Source organism: Lucilia sericata, unplaced genomic scaffold (assembly GCF_015586225.1).
Source record: "Lucilia sericata isolate MDLA Ls3-8-SP2 unplaced genomic scaffold, ASM1558622v1 Contig002715F_arrow, whole genome shotgun sequence".
In the NCBI taxonomy this organism is placed as follows: Eukaryota; Metazoa; Arthropoda; class Insecta; order Diptera; family Calliphoridae; genus Lucilia; species Lucilia sericata.
In genome coordinates, this window is record NW_023996436.1 from 1 (window position 1) to 22,743 (window position 22,743).

At 28.4% G+C, this 22,743-nt stretch overlaps 1 protein-coding gene across 3 annotated transcripts; it reads left to right on the forward strand.

Annotated features, from left to right (window-relative positions):
* Positions 1-9,910: 9,910 nt before the first annotated feature.
* On the forward strand, positions 9,911-21,734 carry LOC119614237 (whirlin-like). 3 transcript variants are annotated; one of them, XM_037970370.1, is made up of 5 exons: positions 9,911-10,268; positions 15,029-15,115; positions 17,895-18,098; positions 18,162-18,254; positions 18,322-18,602. In XM_037970370.1, exons 2-5 carry the CDS (start codon positions 15,062-15,064, stop codon positions 18,448-18,450), a joined length of 480 nt encoding a protein of 159 aa, XP_037826298.1. In that variant the 5' UTR covers positions 9,911-10,268; positions 15,029-15,061; the 3' UTR covers positions 18,451-18,602. The 3 variants fall into 3 exon arrangements, with proteins under 3 accessions (XP_037826298.1, XP_037826300.1, XP_037826297.1); XM_037970372.1 differs by lacking the exon at positions 15,029-15,115 and having other exon boundaries at positions 9,915-10,268; XM_037970369.1 differs by lacking the exons at positions 9,911-10,268; positions 15,029-15,115; positions 17,895-18,098 and having other exon boundaries at positions 18,322-21,734.
* The last annotated feature ends 1,009 nt before the right edge of the window (positions 21,735-22,743 follow it).

Genomic DNA, 22,743 nt, shown 5'->3' on the forward strand with positions numbered 1-22,743 from the left:
CGGAAAATTAACAACAACAAAAGCTTGAATAAAAATAGAAAGTCTTTTTGGGAAAAAGTTTAAATTTTTACTTAAAAGTGTTAATTAATAACTAGCCAAACCAGAAACACGGAAAAGTACTTTCATATAAGAATTCAAGTAATGACTCAGAATTTCACCATTCACAACAATTTTGCAAATTGTAGAAATAAAACTTTTCATAATGATTTTTTACCTTAGTTAAAGAATAGTTAAACAAATTTCGTAATTTTACATTATTTACATCAGGTAACTAATGATATCTTAGCTTATATTATCATTTCAACTTTAATAAGCCGTAAAATGTAAAGAAAATGATACATAAGCCTTAAATTACATTTTTTACACTATTGTTTACATAAGGTAAATAATTTAGCTTTTTAAATTATAATTGCAAGTTATGAATACATAGAAGCATATTGGAATTAAAATTGCCACAAGGTAAACAGTGGCATTCTTTTACATTTTCTTTCATTTTAAATAACATTCCTCACACTGTTGTTTACATAAAGTAAACAATTGAAATTTGTATGCTTTAACTTTAATTGCAACTAATTTTACATTATTTACATAAGGTAAACAATTAATTTTATCAAGAATTTTTTCTTTTTAATTGAATAATTGGTTAGAAACTGTGAAAATTGCATTTTTAAATCATTTTACATAGTTTACACAATTGTTGACATAAAGTAAACAATTGAAAATTTAACTTTTTAAGCCATAATTACAAGTAATCAATATTGAAAAGTATAAGGGAAGTAAAAATTTCATATTTTACATTATTTACTTAATGTAAACAATGGAATTTTTTAAATTTTTCTTCTTTTAACTGAAATATTGATTAAAATTGTGAAAAGTATATTTTTACGCATTTTTCACACTATTGTTTACATAAGGTAACAATTTTCAGTAATTTTTCATAATTTTACATTTTTTACACTAGGTAAATAATGGTATTATTTTACTTTTTTAATGTTTTACTCAAAATTATGTAAACAAATTATGAAAAATATGGATTTTACAAAATTATCACATTCTTTACATTATTGTTTACATTAGGTAAACAATTGAAAATGTTCATTCTTAAGGTAAACAATAACAATTTGTCACTTTTTTCCTCTTTTAAACAGAATTATTATTGATTTTACACAATTTTACATATTTTACATTATGTCAACAATTAATTTTTTTCTTTTCTAAGCTATAATTAGCTGTAAATGTATCGTTAAAGCATTTTTTATGTAAAAATTTATAATTTTACATTTTTTATACGAGGTAAACAATTGAATATTCAGACTTTACAGCGGTAATATCTAGTAAATAAAACTTTAAATAACATGTTGAGTAAATATTAAACAATTTTACATTATTTACATAAGGTAAAGAATGGCATTAAACACTTATTTTGTCATGTAAACATAATAAGTGTTAAGAAAACTTTATTAAATATAAATTTAACACAACTTTTCATTGTTTACTGAGTAGTTGACATTAGGTAAATTATGTAAAATATTAGCTTTAAGGTCATAATATTGTGTAGACATAACGTTGAGGTTTATTTTAAGTAAAAATGTACAATTTTACATTATTTACATGAGGTAAACTATTGAATATTCAGATTACAGTGGTAATTTCTAGTAAATAAACCTTAAATAACATTTTGAGTAAATATTAAACCATTTTACATTATTTACATAAGGTAAACAATGACATTAAATACTTATTTTGTTATTTAAACATAATAAGTGTTAAGAAAACTTTATTAAATCTAAATTTAACACAATTTTACATTGTTTACACAGTTGTTGACATTAGGTAAACTATATAAAATATTAGCTTTAGGGTCATAATATTGTGTAGACATAACGTTGAAGTCTATATTAAGTTAAAAAATAACAATTTTACATTATTTACATGAGTTAAACAATTGAATATTATGCTTTTAAGAAGGTAATTTTAAGCAAATAAAACATTTTGTAACATATTAAGTAAAAATTTTAAAATTTTACATTATTTACCCGAGGTAAACAATGAAATTTTTTACTTTTCTCTTTGATTAAATATGATTAATAGATAAAAATGTATATAAACATTTATTTTACACATTTTAACATTGTTTACACTATTATTTACATTAGGTAAACAATGTAAAATTTTAGCTTAAACATTATAATATCCATTAAACAAAGAGATTGAAGATTATTATACAAAAACATTAATAATTTTATATTGTTTACACCGGGTAAACAATTCGTTTGAAGAAACTAATTTATGGGAAATTTGAAAAAAGTCACTTAATTAGCATTTCTTATAAGTAAAATAAGTTTAATATGATCTATTTGAAAGTCTGTCTGTTTGGCTGTTTGTATTGTTGTAGTTTTTTATTAGTTGTTGTTGTTTTTAAATTGAGAATTAATGTTATATATGATATAATACTGATAATGATGTACTAGCCACCCTGATTGTTTTAATAATGATGTCAATGATGATGATCATGATGTTGAAATAAACCATCATCCAAAAACAACAACAACAACAACAACAAAATCTCAATGACACACTAAAGTTTTGTTGGGAAAAAAAACTATTTTTTTTTTCAAATTAAAGCCATAGACCCCAAAAAGAAACCCACCAAAATTCAAAAAAAAAAAATCAGACCAAAATATATAACAACAACACACATGCACATGGTTTTAAAATTTATTAACGTGTTTTAGCAACAAAAACAATAATAAACAACAAGAAATACTGAAAAACAAACTATATGATTTGTAATCAAGTGATGCAGTTTTTGTGCTTTTTTTATTCACTGTTCAATTTCAGTGTTGTAACTCTAACACAGGAAAAGAAATGATTATTTTTTTTTTTTTTGAAAAAAAAAAAAACTAAATAAACTGCATAATAGTTGTGCGTTTTTTTTCTGTTTGCCTCTTTTTTATTTATATTTTTTTGTTGATTTTTTTTTAATTAAGTTGTTTTTAATGTTTTTAAAATGCAGTTTTGTGCATTCAGCAAAAACACTTTAAAAGTGTTTAAAAAAATTATTAAATAATTTATTAAATGAAATGTTGTTTACACATTAAATACTATACATTTTCGACTAACACAACTACCTGCTAATAACATATCTATTACTCCATTATAAACAACTTAAACAGAGCATAAGATTGTTAAAAAACTCTTTTAAAAAACTCTGTTAAAAAAAAAATAAATTTTATATTTATTTCTAATTTCTTTTAATTTTTAAAAATGATAACAATTTTTATTTAATTCCTTTTTTCAACCCACCTTTTTTGTTATAGTATCAAGTTTAACTAAATTTAAATTTTTAATAATTTTTTTTTTAAGTTTACGTTTTTTTATATATTTTTAACAAATTTTATTTGTTTATATTTTTAATTTATTTTAATATTTTTATTTAACTCTTATTTTAAGAGTTATCGAACCTTACGCTTTAAACGCTAACAACTGACTGACTATTTTTTATATTTAAAGATATTTTGTGGCCAAAATCATATGCCAAAAGCCGCAAAACACAAACAAACAGCTTTAGTTGATTTTGTTTCTGTTTCAATTTATTTGTTTGTTGTTGTTGTAGTATATTTCATGATTATTATTGAAGTTGTATACGAAAAAATCAAATGGTTGCGCTACCATAAATAACAGTCATATTAGTTTCATAAATAAAATATTTGGTTTTACTTCTATACTATAAAATAGTATATATTGTAGTCTATAATAAATTCTACACTAGTCTATAGTCTAGTCTATAGTCTAGTCTATAGTCTAGTCTATAGTCTAGTCTAGTCTAGTCTATAGTCTAGTCTATAGTCTAGTCTATAGTCTAGTCTATAGTCTAGTCTATAGTCTAGTCTATAGTCTAGTCTATAGTCTAGTCTATAGTCTAGTCTATAGTCTAGTCTAGTCTAGTCTATAGTCTAGTCTATAGTCTAGTCTAGTCTAGTCTATAGTCTAGTCTATAGTCTAGTCTATAGTCTAGTCTATAGTCTAGTCTATAGTCTAGTCTATAGTCTAGTCTATAGTCTAGTCTATAGTCTAGTCTATAGTCTAGTCTATAGTCTAGTCTATAGTCTAGTCTATAGTCTAGTCTATAGTCTAGTCTATAGTCTAGTCTATAGTCTAGTCTATAGTCTAGTCTATAGTCTAGTCTATAGTCTAGTCTATAGTCTAGTCTATAGTCTAGTCTATAGTCTAGTCTATAGTCTAGTCTATAGTCTAGTCTATAGTCTAGTCTATAGTCTAGTCTATAGTCTAGTCTATAGTCTAGTCTATAGTCTAGTCTATAGTCTAGTCTATAGTCTAGTCTATAGTCTAGTCTATAGTCTAGTCTATAGTCTAGTCTATAGTCTAGTCTATAGTCTAGTCTATAGTCTAGTCTATAGTCTAGTCTATAGTCTAGTCTATAGTCTAGTCTATAGTCTAGTCTATAGTCTAGTCTATAGTCTAGTCTAGTCTAGTCTAGTCTATAGTCTAGTCTAGTCTATAGTCTAGTCTATAGTCTAGTCTATAGTCTAAGTCTATAGTCTAGTCTATAGTCTAGTCTATAGTCTAGTCTATAGTCTAGTCTATAGTCTAGTCTATAGTCTAGTCTATAGTCTAGTCTATAGTCTAGTCTATAGTCTAGTCTATAGTCTAGTCTATAGTCTAGTCTATAGTCTAGTCTATAGTCTAGTCTATAGTCTAGTCTATAGTCTAGTCTATTCTAGTCTAGTCTAGTCTAGTCTAGTCTAGTCTACATTATGATCTTCTCAGAATATAAATTGTAGCTCAATTTTGCGTCTATTATACCTGTTAAAATTCAAACTTTAACCATTAGTTTTGTTATTGTTGTTGTTTAAACTACAAAAAACTTTAATTTGTTCCACCACTCATACACAAACTCATATAAATAAGTACGTGGTACTCTTTTTTTGCTGTTGTTGTTTAAGTTTAATTTTTATTTTGTTGTTACTGTAGTTGGCTGTTGGCTTACTGTCCATAATGTGACTCTGTTTGTGCTTTGGCTTTTAGCCGCATTTTGTTTGTGTCTGGCTTTCTCAAGATCTTTCTCTGTGTTTTTTTTTTTTGTAATATGTCTCTTGGCCAAAGATGATGATAATGATGTTGATGGCGATAAAAAGAGTTTAGTTTAGTTTAGTTTTAGTTCTGTTTATTTCAGTTTAGTTTTGTGACCAAAGTTTATGGCCTTAACGAGTAGTAAAGCATAAAAAAAGCTCTCACAGGCATATGGAAACTTCGTAAAACCCCCCTCTTTTTCTCCACATACAACAGATGTACAGGTAAACACACATACATACATATGTAAGTTGTGTGTTGAGAGTGTGTTTATGGTTATGGCTAGAAGTGGTATATGGCATGGTATGATGATGAGATGGCCAACAAACACTCTTACTTATTTTAACATTGCTAACAACAACAGTAACAACAACGATCTTAAACCAGACATACAAACAGAACAAAAAAGAGCAGCAAAACAATATTGTTATACATGTTATTACACTTTAAGATTTTATAGTTTTTTAACTTGGCTAACACAAACACTCACTCACGTACCACATGTAAACGTCGTCGTCACACACAGCAGTACTAGACCATACGCAGACGCACACGCATTTATGGCCTTCTAAATGCAATCTTTGTCCAGATTCTTGGCGGCTTTTAAAATACAACTTAAACAACGTCTTAAATAATATTTAAGCCACATGAATACAAAAGACAAGAAAAGAAGCTCCACAACAACATAGGTCAAAATTGTTGAATTGGCGGTAGTATTTTTTGTTTTGTCTACTTGCAACTTTACTTGGGTGTTTGCTGGCAAAATAGTATCTGTGGTAATACGTAAAAACAACCAACTAAAACACAAAAATAATTGGTAACTTGGTTGTAAAGTTGCTTGGCCTCATCCCAAACTTAAAATGCAAACAAAAAAAAGAACACAATATTAAAGATCTGTTTAAGATTCTCAGACATTCTTTGTGGCTAGATCATTTTTATGATCTACAAACTTCTTTGGCACATTCCTGTAAGGTTGTTTGTGTAGTTTGGCAAAAGTAAGAAACAAATCCCTTGAGAACATTCGTGTAACCGACAAAACCTAATAATAACTTTTAGAAACCAGACCAGTTATAAGAAAACGCATAGAAATTTACTCAAAAAAAAACAGAGCTTAATCTTAAATTAAAACTTCCATAGAGTGGGTGACAAAAAACAGGTCTATAGATTAGTCTAGAGACCATACACTAGGTTATAGACAAGACTATAGACTAGACTATAGAATATACTATAGACTAGACTATAGACTAGACTATAGACTAGACTATAGACTAGACTATAGACTAGACTATAGACTAGACTATAGACTGGACTATAGACTAGACTATAGACTAGACTACAGACTAGACTCCACACTAAACTCAAGACAAGACTATAGAATATACACTATAAAGTAACACAGAAAACCTAACTCTTGTTTCCCAGCCACTCACTGTATAATTCCCCATGTTTTAAAAATAGTTGTGTTTACCAAGTAATGAAGCTTTCAGTTTTGTTAATACACCTCATTATATTATTTAAAATTGTATATGTTTTTCTTTACAAATTATAAATCTGTTTTTGCCAGTTTCTATATTTAATTATATGATTCTTGACTTTTTGCTAAAATATTTTTTTCCCATATTTTCATAATCAAGCGTGAAAATGTTTAGGTTAGTTTAATTTACAATTGTGCGTATAATTTTTCATTAGTTTTACGATTCATTAGAAAAAGTAGTTAACAGTTTGGAAATAAAAAAAAATCGTTAAACGTGGTAGAATACTTAAACAGGATGTTTAAAAGAGTAGACATGTGGGGTAAAACAAATAAAAATAATCTGGTTTAATTAAAGCAAAAAACACTTGAATAACATGCCTTCAGATTTAAAAATGTTTTAAGAACTGCAAAAAATAGTTTGTTCTCTGCATTTCTGGTTATTAATGATGCTAGATGTGTATTTCCTGTATATGTTGATGTTGCTACTATTGATAATTAGATTTTTGTTTAATGCTACCTACGTAGTTGCTTAAACTATTTACATACATATTTTAATTTATTACACCTATTTATTTTCTCTAATATTTTTTTAGGTTTTGTAGCAGAAAATTAAGAAGTAGACAAGATTCCTCTTAAAAAACATTTTATTATAGTCCAGACTATAGACTAGACTATAGACTAGATTATAGAGTAGACTATAGACTACACTATAGACTGGACTATAGACTAGACTACAGACTAGACTAGACTAGACTATAGACTAGACTATAGACTAGACTATAGACTAGACTATAGACTAGACTATAGACTAGACTATAGACTAGACTATAGACTAGACTATAGACTAGACTATAGACTAGAATATAGAGTAGACTATAGACTAGACTATAGACTAGACTATAGACTAGACTATAGACTAGACTATAGACTAGACTATAGACTATAGACTAGACTAAGACTAGACTATAGACTAGACTATAGACTAGACTATAGACTAGACTATAGACTAGACTATAGACTAGACTATAGACTAGACCATAGACTAGACCATAGACTAGACTATAGACCAGACTATAGACTAGACTATAGACTAAACTATAGCTTAGCCTAGACTATAGCCTAGACTACAGCCTAGACTATAGCCTAGACTATAGCCTAGACTATAGACTAGACTATAGACTAGACTAGACTAGACTGTAGACCAGACTGTAGACCAGACTATAGACTAGACTATAGACTAGACTATAGACTAGACAATAGACTAGACTATAGACTAGACTATAGACTAGACTATAGACTAGACTATAGACTAGACTATAGACTAGACTATAGACTAGAATATAGACTAGACTATAGACTAGACTATAGACCAGACTATAGATTAGACTATAGACTAGACTATAGACTAGACTATAAACTAGACTATAGACTAGACTATAGACTAGACTATAGTCTAGACTATAGACTAGACTATAGACTAGACTATAGACTAGACTATGGACTAGACTATAGACTAGACTATAGACTAGACTATAGACTAGACTATAGACTAGACTATAGACTAGACTATAGACTAGACTATAGACTAGACTATAGACTAGACTATAGACTAGACTATAGACTAGACTATAGACTAGACTATAGACTAGACTATAGACTAGACTATAGACTAGACTATAGACTAGACTATAGACTAGACTATAGACTAGACTATAGACTAGACTATAGACTAGACTATAGACTAGACTATAGACTAGACTATAGACTAGACTATAGACTAGACTATAGACTAGACTATAGACTAGACTATAGACTAGACTATAGACTAGACTATAGACTAGACTATAGACTAGACTATAGACTAGACTATAGACTAGACTATAGACTAGACTATAGACTAGACTATAGACTAGACTATAGACTAGACTATAGACTAGACTATAGACTAGACTATAGACTAAACTATAGACTAGACTATAGACTAGACTATAGACTAGACTATAGACTAGACTATAGACTAGACTATAGACTAGACTTTAAACTAGACTTTAAACTAGACTATAGACTAGACTATAGACTAGACTATAGACTAGACTTTAAACTAGACTATAGACTAGACTATAGACGAGACTAGACTATAGACTAGACTATAAACAAGACTAGACTATAGACTAGACTTTAAACTAGACTTTAAACTAGACTATAGACTAGACTATAGACTAGACTATAGACTAGACTATAGACTAGACTATAGACTAGACTTTAAACTAGACTATAGACTAGACTATAGACTAGACTATAGACTAGACTAGACTATAGACTAGACTATAAACAAGACTAGATTGTAAAGTATACTATGGACTAGACTATAGAATAGAAATAGACTAAACTATAGACTTAACTATAAACTAAACCATAGACTATACTATAGGCCAGATCGAGTCCAAACTATATTTTATAATAGCAAATTGTTATTTGACAGAAATAACATTTTGTGATAAAAATACTTTTTCCAGAGATTTCATTTCAATGGATTTTTATTATTTCCAGAATTTTTACCCACTTTTATATCCATATTTTTAATAAAAATTGTTCCTCTTTTCTTTCTCTTTTCATGTTGCTCTCTTTTTATACAACCACATAAATTAATTCGCTCTTAACAGGAACAGGTAAGTGTTGAAACATCACCAACATCATAATCATTGCATACACTCAAATAATTTAAAGCTTTTGAAGCTTTCAAAAATGTACCCATTTCTGGCAGGTTGTTGTGTAGTCAAAAAAACAGGATTGAAAAATAATCTTTTGATACAGATAAGAGACAATTTTGAAACAGCCAAATAGATTTATTAAGAAACACACTTAAAACACACACTTAAACAATCCTTAAACATTATTAGTTAGTTACAGAAAAGTTTGGAAAATTATGTAAATTTTTTTTTAGATTTTTTTTTTTTTAGATTAAAAGCTTTAGTATAGGTAACACTATTTTGAAATAAAATACCTTTATAATCATGGTATTTGTTTTTAGATTTTTAGGTTAGGTTTTTAGTTAAAACATTTAAAATATTTTTTTTTTTTTTTTTCATTTAGAAGCAGAGTTTTATGTTTTTTTTTTAATATTTATTCCATTTTTAGACAAATATTTATTTGGTTTTATAAACGATTTTCAGTATTTAGTAATTAATTAATTTATTTTTAGTTTTTTTATACTTTCCCTGTTTAAATAGTAATTAAATGTTTTATAACTTAGTTATATTTTTATATGTTTTTTTTTTTTTTTATACATGTCATATTTTTCATTATAAATTTTCCTGATTTTCAAATTTTGTATAAAAATTTCCATTTTTTTTTTGTGTTTATTTCCTTGCCTTTCTTATTTTAATTTGTGGTTATTTGTAAATACTTATTGAATATGTGTGTTTCCCATTAAAAACAAAAATCGCCAAAATTCAAAAAAAACACATCCTTTTAAACTAAAAACCTCTAAACGTTCTACGTTCAAAAATACCCCCTTCTATTCCAATTTTATGTTTCTTTCTTTTATCCCCTGATTTTTTTTTCCTATTTTCTATTTTTTTCTTGTGGTTTTTTTTCTCTCGTTCATTGTACATTTCAGGGAGGCTACCTAGATGGACTACGTTCACATTTGGGTGGTTTAACACAACGTGTCAAATCATGGTATTGGGGACGACCTCTTGTAAGTGCAATTGTATTTTTCATTAAAATCCTACAACAACAACAAAATTTCTTTAATCAATTTCAAAAAAACAACAACAAAAACAAAACTATTTACTCTCAAAATACCCCCTTACAATTCAGAACCAAACTAAAACAGCCAGATTATAAAAAAAAATTCAAATATTTTTTTAAAGCACATTTTTATTAACATTTTTTTAACCAAAAAAATCTAACTTTCTTTAAAAAAAATGGTTTTTGCCTTCGTTCATTTATGATTTTTGTTTTTAATTTGCTATGTTAGGGTTCTGTTTCTTTTTTAAGCGTAATTTTTTACCCCCGTTTGGTACTTTTTTTTTTTGTTTAGTTCCAATTGTTGTTAGCTTGCTTTTGTTTTAAGCCCTTTTTACACTAGTTTACAAAATAGGTGTTTTATATTATTTTCTTTTTATAAATTTAACTTTTTTGTAGTTGTTTTAAATTAAAACTCTATGTTGCACTTGTATTTCAAAACGTTTTTATTAGTATTTTGCAAATAGTGTTTCCAAAAAAAAAACTCAAACTCAAAAAAAAATTATTTTTTCAAACTTTAGTCTTTTGTAAAGTTTTAAAAAAAAACTTAATAAATTTTGTAAATGTGTAAGTATTGTCTAAAATATTAAGCTAAAATAACAGTATTTACCACCAGAAAAACCAAAAAACAACTTTCAAAATGAAAAGCTTGAAAAATATAATTGCACCATAACGCATGAGCCACCCTGTATTTAAGTTTCTCTCAATTTCAAATTCATTTATATTTATATTAGTTTAGTTTTCCCTTAGATAATTTAGTTTCAAACCATTAAACATTTAGTTAAAATCATGCACTTCATACGACAATTATTTAGTTTAATTTTAATTAAAATAATTTGTACATTTTTTGTTTCTTCTCCTTCCACATCCCTAAAAAGTTCTGAGATTTTTAAAATTTGATAAACAATCAGTTCTAGTTCAGTTCTAGTTCAGTTCTAGTTCAGTTCTAGTTCAGTTCTAGTTCAGTTCTAGTTCACTTCTAGTTCAGTTCTAGTTCAGTTCTAGTTCAGTTCTAGTTCAGTTCTAGGTCAGTTCTAGTTCAGTTCTAGTTCAGTTCTAGTTCAGTTCTAGTTCAGTTCTAGTTCAGTTCTAGTTCAGTTCTAGTTCAGTTCTAGTTCAGTTCTAGTTCAGTTCTAGTTCAGTTCTAGTTCAGTTCTAGTTCAGTTCTAGTTCAGTTCTAGTTCAGTTCTAGTTCAGTTCTAGTTCAGTTCTAGTTCAGTTCTAGTTCAGTTCTAGTTCAGTTCTAGTTCAGTTCTAGTTCAGTTCTAGTTCAGTTCTAGTTCAGTTTCTAGTTCAGTTCTAGTTCAGTTCTAGTTCAGTTCTAGTTCAGTTCTAGTTCAGTTCTAGTTTCAGTTCTAGTTCAGTTCTAGTGCAGTTCTAGTTCAGTTCTAGTTCAGTTCTAGTTCAGTTTCTAGTTCAGTTCTAGTTCAGTTCTAGTTCAGTTCTAGTTCAGTTCTAGTTCAGTTCTAGTTCAGTTCTAGTTCAGTTCTAGTTCAGTTCTAGTTCAGTTCTAGTTCAGTTCTAGTTCAGTTCTAGTTCAGTTCTAGTTCAGTTCTAGTTCAGTTCTAGTTCAGTTCTAGTTCAGTTCTAGTTCAGTTCTAGTTTCGAGTTAGTCTAGTTCAGTTCTAGTTCAGTTCTAGTTTACAGTTCTAGTTCAGTTCTAGTTCAGTTCTAGTTCAGTTCTAGTTCAGTTCTAGTTCAGTTCTAGTTCAGTTCTAGTTCAGTTCTAGTTCAGTTCTAGTTCAGTTCAGTTCTAGTTCAGTTCTAGTTCAGTTCTAGTTCAGTTCTAGTTCAGTTCTAGTTCAGTTCTAGTTCAGTTCTAGTTCAGTTCTAGTTCAGTTCTAGTTCAGTTCTAGTTCAGTTCTAGTTCAGTTCTAGTTCAGTTCTAGTTCAGTTTCGTCAGTTCTAGTTCAGTTCAGTTCAGTTCTAGTTCAGTTCTAGTTCAGTTCTAGTTCAGTTCCTTAGTTCAGTTCTATTCAGTTCTAGTTCAGTTTCTAGTTCAGTTCTAGTCAGTTCTAGTTCAGTTCTAGTCCGTTCTAGTTCAGTTCTAGTTTCAAGTTCTAGTTCAGTTCTAGTTCAGTTCTAGTCAGTTCTAGTTCAGTTCTAGTTCAGTTCTAGTTCAGTTCTAGTTCAGTTCTAGTTAGTTCTAGTTCAGTTCTAGTTTCAGTTCTAGTTCAGTTCTAGTTCAGTTCTAGTTCAGTTCTAGTTCCGTTCTAGTTCAGTTCTAGTTCAGTGTCTAGTCAGTTCTAGTTCAGTTCTAGTCAGTTCTAGTTCAGTTCTAGTTCAGTGTCTAGTTCAGTTCTAGTTCAGTTCAGTTCTAGTTCAGTTCTAGTTCAGTTCTAGTTCAGTTCTAGTTCAGTTCTAGTTCAGTTCTAGTTCAGTTCTAGTTCAGTTCTAGTTCAGTTCTAGTTCAGTTCTAGTTCAGTTCTAGTTCAGTTCTAGTTCAGTTCTAGTTCAGTTCTAGTTCAGTTCTAGTTCAGTTCTAGTTCAGTTCTAGTTCAGTTCTAGTTCAGTTCTAGTTCAGTTCTAGTTCAGTTCTAGTTCAGTTCTAGTTCAGTTCTAGTTCAGTTCTAGTTCAGTTCTAGTTCAGTTCTAGTTCAGTTCAGTTCTAGTTCAGTTCTAGTTCAGTTCTAGTTCAGTTCAGTTCTAGTTCAGTTCTAGTTCAGTTCTAGTTCAGTTCTAGTTCAGTTCTAGTTCAGTTCTAGTTCAGTTCTAGTTCAGTTCTAGTTCAGTTCTAGTTCTAGTTCAGTTCTAGTTCAGTTCTAGTTCAGTTCTAGTTCAGTTCTAGTTCAGTTCTAGTACAAAAAGTCTCAGATGTCCTGTTAATTCCCTTTCCTAAATATATATTTTGTTTCCTTTTATTATCTACTTTTTTTAAATAAAATCACACACTTACTCACACCACACCCTCTCCTCCTACTTTAGTCTCAAACACCCACCAGTAGTTTTAGTGTGTTCTTAGTTGAGCTTGATTTTTTACTTTCTTATGTAATTTTGTTTGAAAAAGAAACTTGTACTCGTAGAGCTTTTCTGAAACAAAACAAACTATCCTATTTTACTTCAATCTCTAAACAATATAAATTGTAGTCAACTTAAATATTTTGTAGTGTGTCCTTTTTCACTAGTCTTTGCAAAATGTGCATAAACCGTTGTGCATCAGTTCAAATATTTCCTGTAATTGCAATTTAGAATTTTTTGTTTAATTTTTTACATATTTATACTTTCTAAATAACTCAATTCTCAGTCATTTTAATACGCCGCATATATATCATTTTTTCAAAATAAAATTAATAAAAAAAAAACAAAATTGAATCATTCAAAGAAATATTAACACAATTTACACAAAAACACTCCTCTACACAGAAACGTACAAATTTAACAAATTCGTTAAAATAAAAAAGTAATAAAGTTATAAATAAACTAATGTGAACATTTTAAAAATGTTAACGATCGTTATCATTTCAAGTGGAAAACACAAATTTAATTGACAAGAACAAACATTTCTTTATCAGAAGAACTTTTTACAGCGTATTTATGTGGAAAAAACAACAATTGATTGGTAAATATTACTTTTGTGCGATCACCTTTTTAAAATAAATTAAATTATGAACTGATTTGAAAAAAAGTTTAGGTTCAAGTACTACTCCCACAAGTTTTTTTATAGCTGTGGTTCAAAAAGTACTTAAATTGTTATTAAAGTAAACAAATAGTCCTCTTAAGTGTTTTTTCACTAAAAAGCCTACACACTTTTAAAATAGTTTAATACTTATATAGGCAATGAAATATTTTTAGTACTAAAATATTTTTATTTTTTATAATTAGTACTAAAATTGTGTACTTTTCAACTTTATTACTTGAATTGTTTGAATTTTTAGCCAACTTTGGTGCTAACATGTAATTTTTAGTACTAAACTTCTATTTTGAAATATTCAGTACTAAATTCTGCGTCTTCTCTTTTAAACGAATTTTCGGTTTTTCCTATTTTAAGTACTAAATTTTATTTTTGGCTAATATTAGTACTTTAACACTAAAATTGTGGTTTATATACTTTAAGTACTAAATTTGAATTTTTACTACTTTTTGTACAAAATCTGTTGTTAGTACTAATATATTGTTTATTTACTCTTAGTACTAAAACCTGGTAGTTCAGTTCTAATTCAGTTCTAGTTCAGTTCTAGTTCAGTTCTAGTTCAGTTCTAGTTCAGTTCTAGTTCAGTTCTAGTTCAGTTCTAGTTCAGATCAGCTATCATGCTATAGTAAAAAGTTCTTCTTTATAAGAAAATCTAGTTTTTCTTCCTAACTCCCTCTCAGACCACAAAACCTCTTTACAATTAGAACCTCAATTTTCGTACTGTGTTGAAAGCACTTTGAAATGTTAATTGTTCTCAATTCTATGTGTTAAATAAAATAAAAACTAAAATTAAGCAAAATTTTCTACACAAAAAAAAACTTAATAATTAGCTTAAATTTTAAATAACTAAAAACAAATTCTTTTAACTCTAACACACTTTAACAGCAAATTGTTTTTCTAAATACAACTCTAATTTTTTACAATTTTAAAAATTTTTTTCAATTCAAAAACTGCGCCCTAAATCTTAAACGGGCATTCTCTGCACACACTTAAATGTAAATTAACAAATTAAAATAAAAAAAATTATATATATTGTAAAAAAACTGAACAAAACAAAATATATATAAATATAAAATTAGGAGTTGGCCACAAAACTCTCAAGAAGTTTCGATATGAAGGAGGAAGGCGGTACATTACTGGGCGATAAAGGTGTGCGTAGACATCAGGTAAGTAAAAATTCTATTAAGAATTAAGGGCAAACAACCAACAACTAAACAGATCAAACAAGCAACAAAAACAAAAGAAATTAACAAAACTTTTTAACGAAACGTTTGGAAAACTTTCAATCTGAAGTTTTTAACAAGAAATTAAAAAAAAAATACCAACAGTTTTACATTTACAAAACATTCCAAAAAAATCACTTCAATTTACAACAACTCATTGAAATACATGACATATTTTCATCAAATTTAGCATTTTTTCCCTCTAATAACAACAATTTTCAACTTTAAAATTAAAAATATTTTAAAATAAATTCAATAGTGATTTTTAGTTTTGTTTTTATTATATAGTAATTGGCTTGTTTGTAAAAGTATTATTTTGTTGAAATTATTAAATAATGAAAATTCATTTATTGAAAACTGAAACCAACACCCACTTAATTTATTTATTCCCAACTACTTGAATAAACTTAATTAATTAACAATTATAATTATGTTTGTTTCTTTTACTTTAATTTTCTTAATAACAATTATTACTGAATTATTTAACAAATACTTTAACAAATTGCCTGCTAGATATACTATTGTTTATAAATATTTATTTAACTTATTTCCAATACTTTTTACTTCCCCCTTTTTTATTAATTAATATTTGAAAATTATTTAAAAAAATCCAACACAAACACCTCAAAAATATACTTTTTTTGTAATTGTTTAAAAAAATACTGGTACTCCTCTTTTACAAATAAAATATATAAATACACCTCTTTTAAAAAATGAACAAAAAATTTTATGTACATTTAAAAAAATTAAATTATACCGATTTTGTTTAAACATTTTAAAATTCATTTGGATTTAAAATAGAAAGAAGTGATTAAAACTTAAGACATGCAAGTCCAGTTCTAGTTCAGTTCTAGTTCAGTTCTAGTTCAGTTCTAGTTCAGTTCTAGTTCAATTCTAGTTCAGTTCTAGTTCAGTTCTAGTTCAGTTCTAGTTCAGTTCTGGTTCAGTTCTAGTTCAGTTCTAGTTCAATTCTAGTTCAGTTCTAGTTCAGTTCTAGTTCAGTTCTAGTTCAGTTCTAGTTCAATTCTAGTTCAGTTCTAGTTCAGTTCTAGTTCAGTTCTAGTTCAGTTCTAGTTCAGTTCTAGTTCAGTTCTAGTTCAGTTCTAGTTCAGTTCTAGTTCAGTTCTAGTTCAGTTCTAGTTCAGTTCTAGTTCAGTTCTAGTTCAGTTCTAGTTCAGTTCTAGTTCAGTTCTAGTTCAGTTCTAGTTCAGTTCTAGTTCAGTTCTAGTTCAGTTCTAGTTCAGTTCTAGTTTAGTTCTAGTTCAGTTCTAGTTCAATTCTAGTTCAGTTTTAGTTCAGCTCTAGTTCAGTTCTAGTTCAGTTCTAGTTCAGTTCTAGTTCAGTTCTAGTTCAGTTCTAGTTCAGTTCTAGTTCAGTTCTAGTTCAGTTCTAGTTCAGTTCTAGTTCAGTTCTAGTTCAGTTCTAGTTCAGTTCTAGTTCAGTTCTAGTTCAGTTCTAGTAGTTCAGTTCAGTTCTAGTTCAGTTCTAGTACAGTTCTAGTTCAGTTCTAGTTCAGTTCTAGTTCAGTTCCTAGTTCAGTTCTAGTTCAGTTCTAGTTCAGTTCTAGTTCAGTTTCTAGTTCAGTTCTAGTTCAGTTCTAGTTCAGTTCTAGTTCAGTTCTAGTTCAGTTCTAGTTCAGTTCTAGTTCAGTTTCTAGTTCAGTCGTCTAGTTCAGTTCTAGTTCAGTTCTAGTCAGTTCTAGTTCAGTTTCTAAGTAGTTCTAGTTCAGTTCTAGTTCAGTTCTAGTTCAGTTCTAGTTCAGTTCTAGTTCAGTTCTAGTTCAGTTCTAGTTCAGTTCTAGTTCAGTTCTAGTTCAGTTCTAGTTCAGTTCTAGTTCAGTTCTAGTTCAGTTCTAGTACAGTTCTAGTTCGTTATAGTTCTAATTCAGTTCTAGTTCTAATTCAGTTCTAGTTCTAATTCAGTTCTAGTTCTAATTCAGTTCTAGTTCTAATTCAGTTCTAGTTCTAATTCAGTTCTAGTTCAGTTCTAGTTCAGTTCTAGTTCAGTTCTAGTTCAGTTCTAGTTCAGTTCTAGTTCAGTTCTAGTTCAGTTCTAGTTCAGTTCTAGTTCAGTTCTAGTTCAGTTCTAGTTCAGTTCTAGTTCAGTTCTAGTTCAGTTCTAGTTCAGTTCTAGTTCAGTTCTAGTTCAGTTCTAGTTCAGTTCTAGTTCAGTTCTAGTTCAGTTCTAGTTCAGTTCTAGTTCAGTTCTAGTTCAGTTCTAGTTCAGTTCTAGTTCAGTTCTAGTTCAGTTCTAGTTCAGTTCTAGTTCAGTTCTAGTTCAGTTCTAGTTCAGTTCTAGTTCAGTTCTAGTTCAGTTCTAGTTCAGTTCTAGTTCAGTTCTAGTTCAGTTCTAGTTCAGTTCTAGTTCAGTTCTAGTTCAGTTCTAGTTCAGTTCAGTTCTAGTTCTAGTTCAGTTCTAGTTCAGTTCTAGTTCAGTTCTAGTTCAGTTCTAGTTCAGTTCTAGTTCAGTTCTAGTTCAGTTCTAGTTCAGTTCTAGTTCAGTTCTAGTTCAGTTCTAGTTCAGTTCTAGTTCAGTTCTAGTTCAGTTCTAGTTCAGTTCTAGTTCAGTTCTAGTTCAGTTCTCAATCCCAAATCAAATTTTTAAAAACAAAATCTATATAATTTGTAAAAAAAAACGACACCATTCTTAAATTCACATAAATTCCCTCCCAGCAAAAATATTAAAAATTCATATCATAAATCTACCAAAAACAAAATTTCAGTCTATGCAAAGATTATCGGCTGAACAGCAACAACAAAATGGTTCAACGACTGAACAAACAACTCATGAACACAATCCAAACGTCGTACCTGATCATAGAGGCAACTTACATGTAACAGTTAAGAAAACAAAACCAATATTAGGTATTGCTATCGAAGGTGGTGCTAATACAAAACATCCGCTTCCTAGAATAATAAATATACATGTGAGTAGGACAGGAATTTTGTTGGAACAAATTTAAAATGAGAATTTTTTCAATTTGAAACAGGAAAATGGTGCAGCATTTGAAGCGGGAGGCTTAGAGGTGGGTCAACTGATACTAGAAGTAGACGGCAATAAAGTTGAGGGTCTACATCATCAGGTATGAAGAGTTTTATTTTTTTTATTTGGAATTTTTTAATATTATTTTTTATATTAATTCCTTGCAGGAGGTTGCCCGTCTTATAGCTGAATGTTTTGCAAATCGAGAAAAGGCTGATATAACCTTTTTAGTTGTCGAAGCGAAAAAATCGAATTTGGAACCTAAACCAACTGCTTTAATATTCTTAGAAGCCTAACATTTGCTTGCCCTGCCGGCTACAGATGACCCATTGGAACAACAGAAACTGGAGTTCCTTTATGAATGGGGTATCGATTTAACGACAACGCCAAAACCAATGCCAACACCAATACCACTAACAAAAGCTAAAAATCCACCGCCACTGCCAACACTAACACAACAACTACAACATCCACACTCATTACACCAACAACAACAACACCACCATCACAGCCATCAAAACAACATTAACTACAGCAACAACAACAACAACATTAATGCAAAAATAAACACTACTACAACAACACCAACTACGCATACGACAACAACAACAAATACCAACAAACAAACAACAAAATCCTCAGGTATATTTACACCAGCGAACACTCAACAACAAAAACAACACCACCAACAACTACAACAAAACTCAACACACCATCAACAACAACAACACCACCACCAACAACATCATCAGCATCCACATCAACACCAACACCAGGAATCAACTTTAGAAACTTTAACTTCACCCCTCTCATCCAGTGAACACAACACGCCCACACATCATCTCTACACCAACAACAAAAAGAATTATGATTCCGTTTACCAATAATTGAAACAACAATAACAACAACAACTTACAAACAAACAACATCTAGAAACCAAAAACAAAATTTGTAAATTGTACAACTACAACAACAACATCCAGACAAATTGTATGTATGTATTGTATGTTTTTTTTCCCCATTTTAAAAAAAAATTATAAAAAAAAATCTTAAAAAAAATATGTGTGCTAAAAGAATAAGCGTTGTAGCCTGAAAAGAACAAAAAAGAAATCACCCAAAAATATCTCACACGCTTCTACGCTTATTGTTTAAAAAAAACGGTCAATTGTGCTATGCTTATTAATAGAATCAGAAATCCCGCTAATGTAACCGAACCCGACCCCGACCCGCATCTCTTAAAGCAGGCTTAAAGTGTTTTTATATAAATCTATCGTCGCTTTTCTCGTCCTTGTAGAAGATAGTTATACATATATTGGATAAATGGTCTAGGAAGAATAAAAAACTTACTGAACTGGGTCTATAGTTTCGACTATAGTCAAGCTCCTCGTACGGATGATTGTTTAGTCCATAATCTATACTCTAGTCTAATATACGGTATAAAGACTGGATAAAAGTCCAGTTTAAATTTAGACTATAGTGTGGACTAGACTATAGTAGATAGTCCATAGTCCACACTATAGTTTGTCTAGTTTATAGTTCGGACAATAGTTCAGTTTATAGTCTAAAGTATATAGTCTATAGTATATAGTTCATACCGTCCGGACTATAGTCGTCTCTATAGTCTAGTCTGAAGTCTGGACTTTAATCTTGTATTAAGTCTAGACTATAGTTTAGTCTTAAGTGTGGACTGTTATCTAATATTAAGTCCATAGACTGGACTATAGTATAATCTATAGGCTGGACTATAATCTATTCATTTGTCTGGTCAATAGTATATTCTAGCCTGAAGTCTAGACCATAGTCTTATCATAAAACTGGACTATAGTATAGTCTGACTATAGTCTAGTCTTAAGTTTGGGCTACAGTATAATCTAAACTGTGTACTGTAGTCACGACTATTGTTAAATTAAAAGTCTGGACTATAGTCTAGTCCAAAGTCTGGAGAAAACCCTAATCTACAGTCTGGACTATAGTATAGTCTGTAGTCTAAACAACTGTCTATACTATATTGTAGTCTAAAATCTGGACTACGGCCTATTCTAAAAGACAATAATCTAATCTATAGTTTTGTCTAGTATTTGGACTATAGTCTAGTCTATAGTCTAGTCCATTTCGTAGACCATTTTATTAAAACTATATTTTGTATATCAACATATTAAATACGCTTAATCCATTATGTTTTAATATATTTTGAAAGAAATGTAGATTTTAATTAATTTTAGTTGCTTTGGAAATTTCGACAAAACCATGAAAAAAAGCTTTATTTGAAGAGTTTCAAGCTTTTGTGTTATTTCATAAAAAAAACACAAAAGTCATCCATGTTTTAATCTATTTATATATTACGGCTTTAGAACTATGTTTAAAGCTTAATTTGAAAAGCTTTTGTGATTTTTTTATGAAAAGATCAATAACATCTCCTCTTTGATTATATCTTGAGACTTTCTAAAAGCTTTTGAACTAATTCGATAAGCTTTCTTCCCTTTGATTCAAATTTCACACAGTGGAGCTTTTGAATTTAAAGTTGTAGCTGTAACTTCATTCCAAAAGCTTTCGTCCCTTTGAGTAAAATTTCCGTTAGTAAAGCTTTTCATTCTGGTTTTATTTAGAAATAGGTAAAACTCCTAATTTCTGCTGTAAATAATCCTTTAAAGTTTTAGCTGTAACTTAGACTCCTTGTATGGTGTTGGCCAAAGTTATTCATGTTGTAATTTCCGTGTTATTGCTTTAAGACAACCTTTATATATACTTTTTAGAAATGTTTGATTGATATAGATGTTAAAGTGTTTATTGCGTTTTATCAACTTTTAGGACTCAAAACAATACCAATTAATAAGTTTATATCCTTGTCAGCTTTCAGTGGCTAGTTTTGAATAGTTTTGTTTAAGCTTTAAAGCTTTTTTAAGGTAAAAATTTATAAAGTTATATAATTCAATGATTTTAAGCAATAATTATTTAAAATTTTATGAAACAGTTAAGACTAGTTTTTGATTTAGCTTGAAAGCTTTTATAGCTTTCATTTAATGTTGTTTCTGTGAAAAGCTTTTTATATCAAATAATAGGTATATTAGGTATATTATTACGATCAGATTTTAAGCAACTAAAGCAATTCATTAGTTTCCGTGAAATTTAAAAGCTTTTTATTAAATGTAAGGTTTTAAAGTAAAAGAATAGAGCTTTTTTGAAGCCTAAGTTAAAAATGTCCTTAATTTGTAAAGCTTTTTATGTAAATCTATAGCAAATTGAATATAAAATGATTGTTTGCTACAATTCAAAGCTGTTTTAACACTCAGATAAGAAGAGTTTGTTTCTAAGTTTCAATACCCGTTAAGATTTCAAGCTTTTTATGCAATATATTAGAAAATTGATTATTAAAAGATTACAAACGATTTTCACATTCAATTAAGGCTAGTTTTTGGGTTGATCTCTAGAGCTTGAAAGTTTTATGTTAACTAAAGCTTTTAGTTACCTTTCAATTATAAAGCTTTTTAGAAAAACAATTTAATTAAAATAACTTTTAATGAATTTAAGTAAAGTTTAAAACAAAGTTTTCCTAAATTAATACAAATTGGTTAAAAAGCTTTTAATTTTAGTTAAGCTTTTTAAGCTTATTTTTTTCCCAAGTTATACACTTTCGAAACTTAAAATTTTAAGTAAAAATATAAAGCTAAATGATGGCTTAAGTTAATTTAGCTTTTAATATCATTTAAGCTTTAAAGCTTTTTAGGTAAAATGTTAATTAAAATAACCTTTAAGATATTTAGTTAACAGTTGAGGATAATTTTACCTTATTTTTAAATAAATCTACTAAAAAGCTTTTAATTTTTAGTAAAGCTTTAAAGCTATTTTCGCAAAATTATACTGAAGAGCTTAAGAATTTTATTTACAACAATTTATTAAAAGTTTATAAGACAAATTTTGTTCCATAATCTTTTGATAAATTGTTATAAATAAGTTAGTTAAATGGGATAATTTTAAGTAAGCTTTAAAGCTTTTTTTAGCTTTTTTTTAGAAAAAATACTTAATATCTGTAAAATATCAAAAAATATAAAAAAAAACACTGCCAATATTTAAAAATATTTATAAATTCAAATAAAACACTTGATTTAGAAAAACCCCCAAACTCCTATTATAAAACAACAAACCCAGAAAAAAGGAACTTAGTAAAAATAAAACCAAAACTCTTAAACATTTTACCATTTTCTCCCTTACAAATTAAACTAAAAGCCTCTTTTAGAGTAGTTTTATAAATTTCATTTTAAATTAAATTAACTGTTTTAATTTTGGTTAAAAAAACACTAATAAACAAACTAAAAAAAAACTAAATAAAAAAAACCCACCTAATTACAACAACAACAAAAATACCACAGTCGTAAATTTAAAGAAAAATTATTGAAAAAATATTACACACATTTAGTAGAAAAACTATTTAGTAACAACTTTTAAAAGATAAAAAAAGCATTAGAAACCCAATAAATTAAACAAAAAGTAGTAACAAAAAAAATAAAGAAAATTATATACATAAACAAAAACAAACAGACAAATACACAGAAACCCACACTATATACATTTAAATAATAAAAAGGATAATT

Bases quoted from the DNA above. Each gene is read 5' to 3' on its own strand.
- LOC119614237 (XM_037970369.1), top strand. From the start codon at position 18,550: ATGCCAACACCAATACCACTAACAAAAGCTAAAAATCCACCGCCACTG.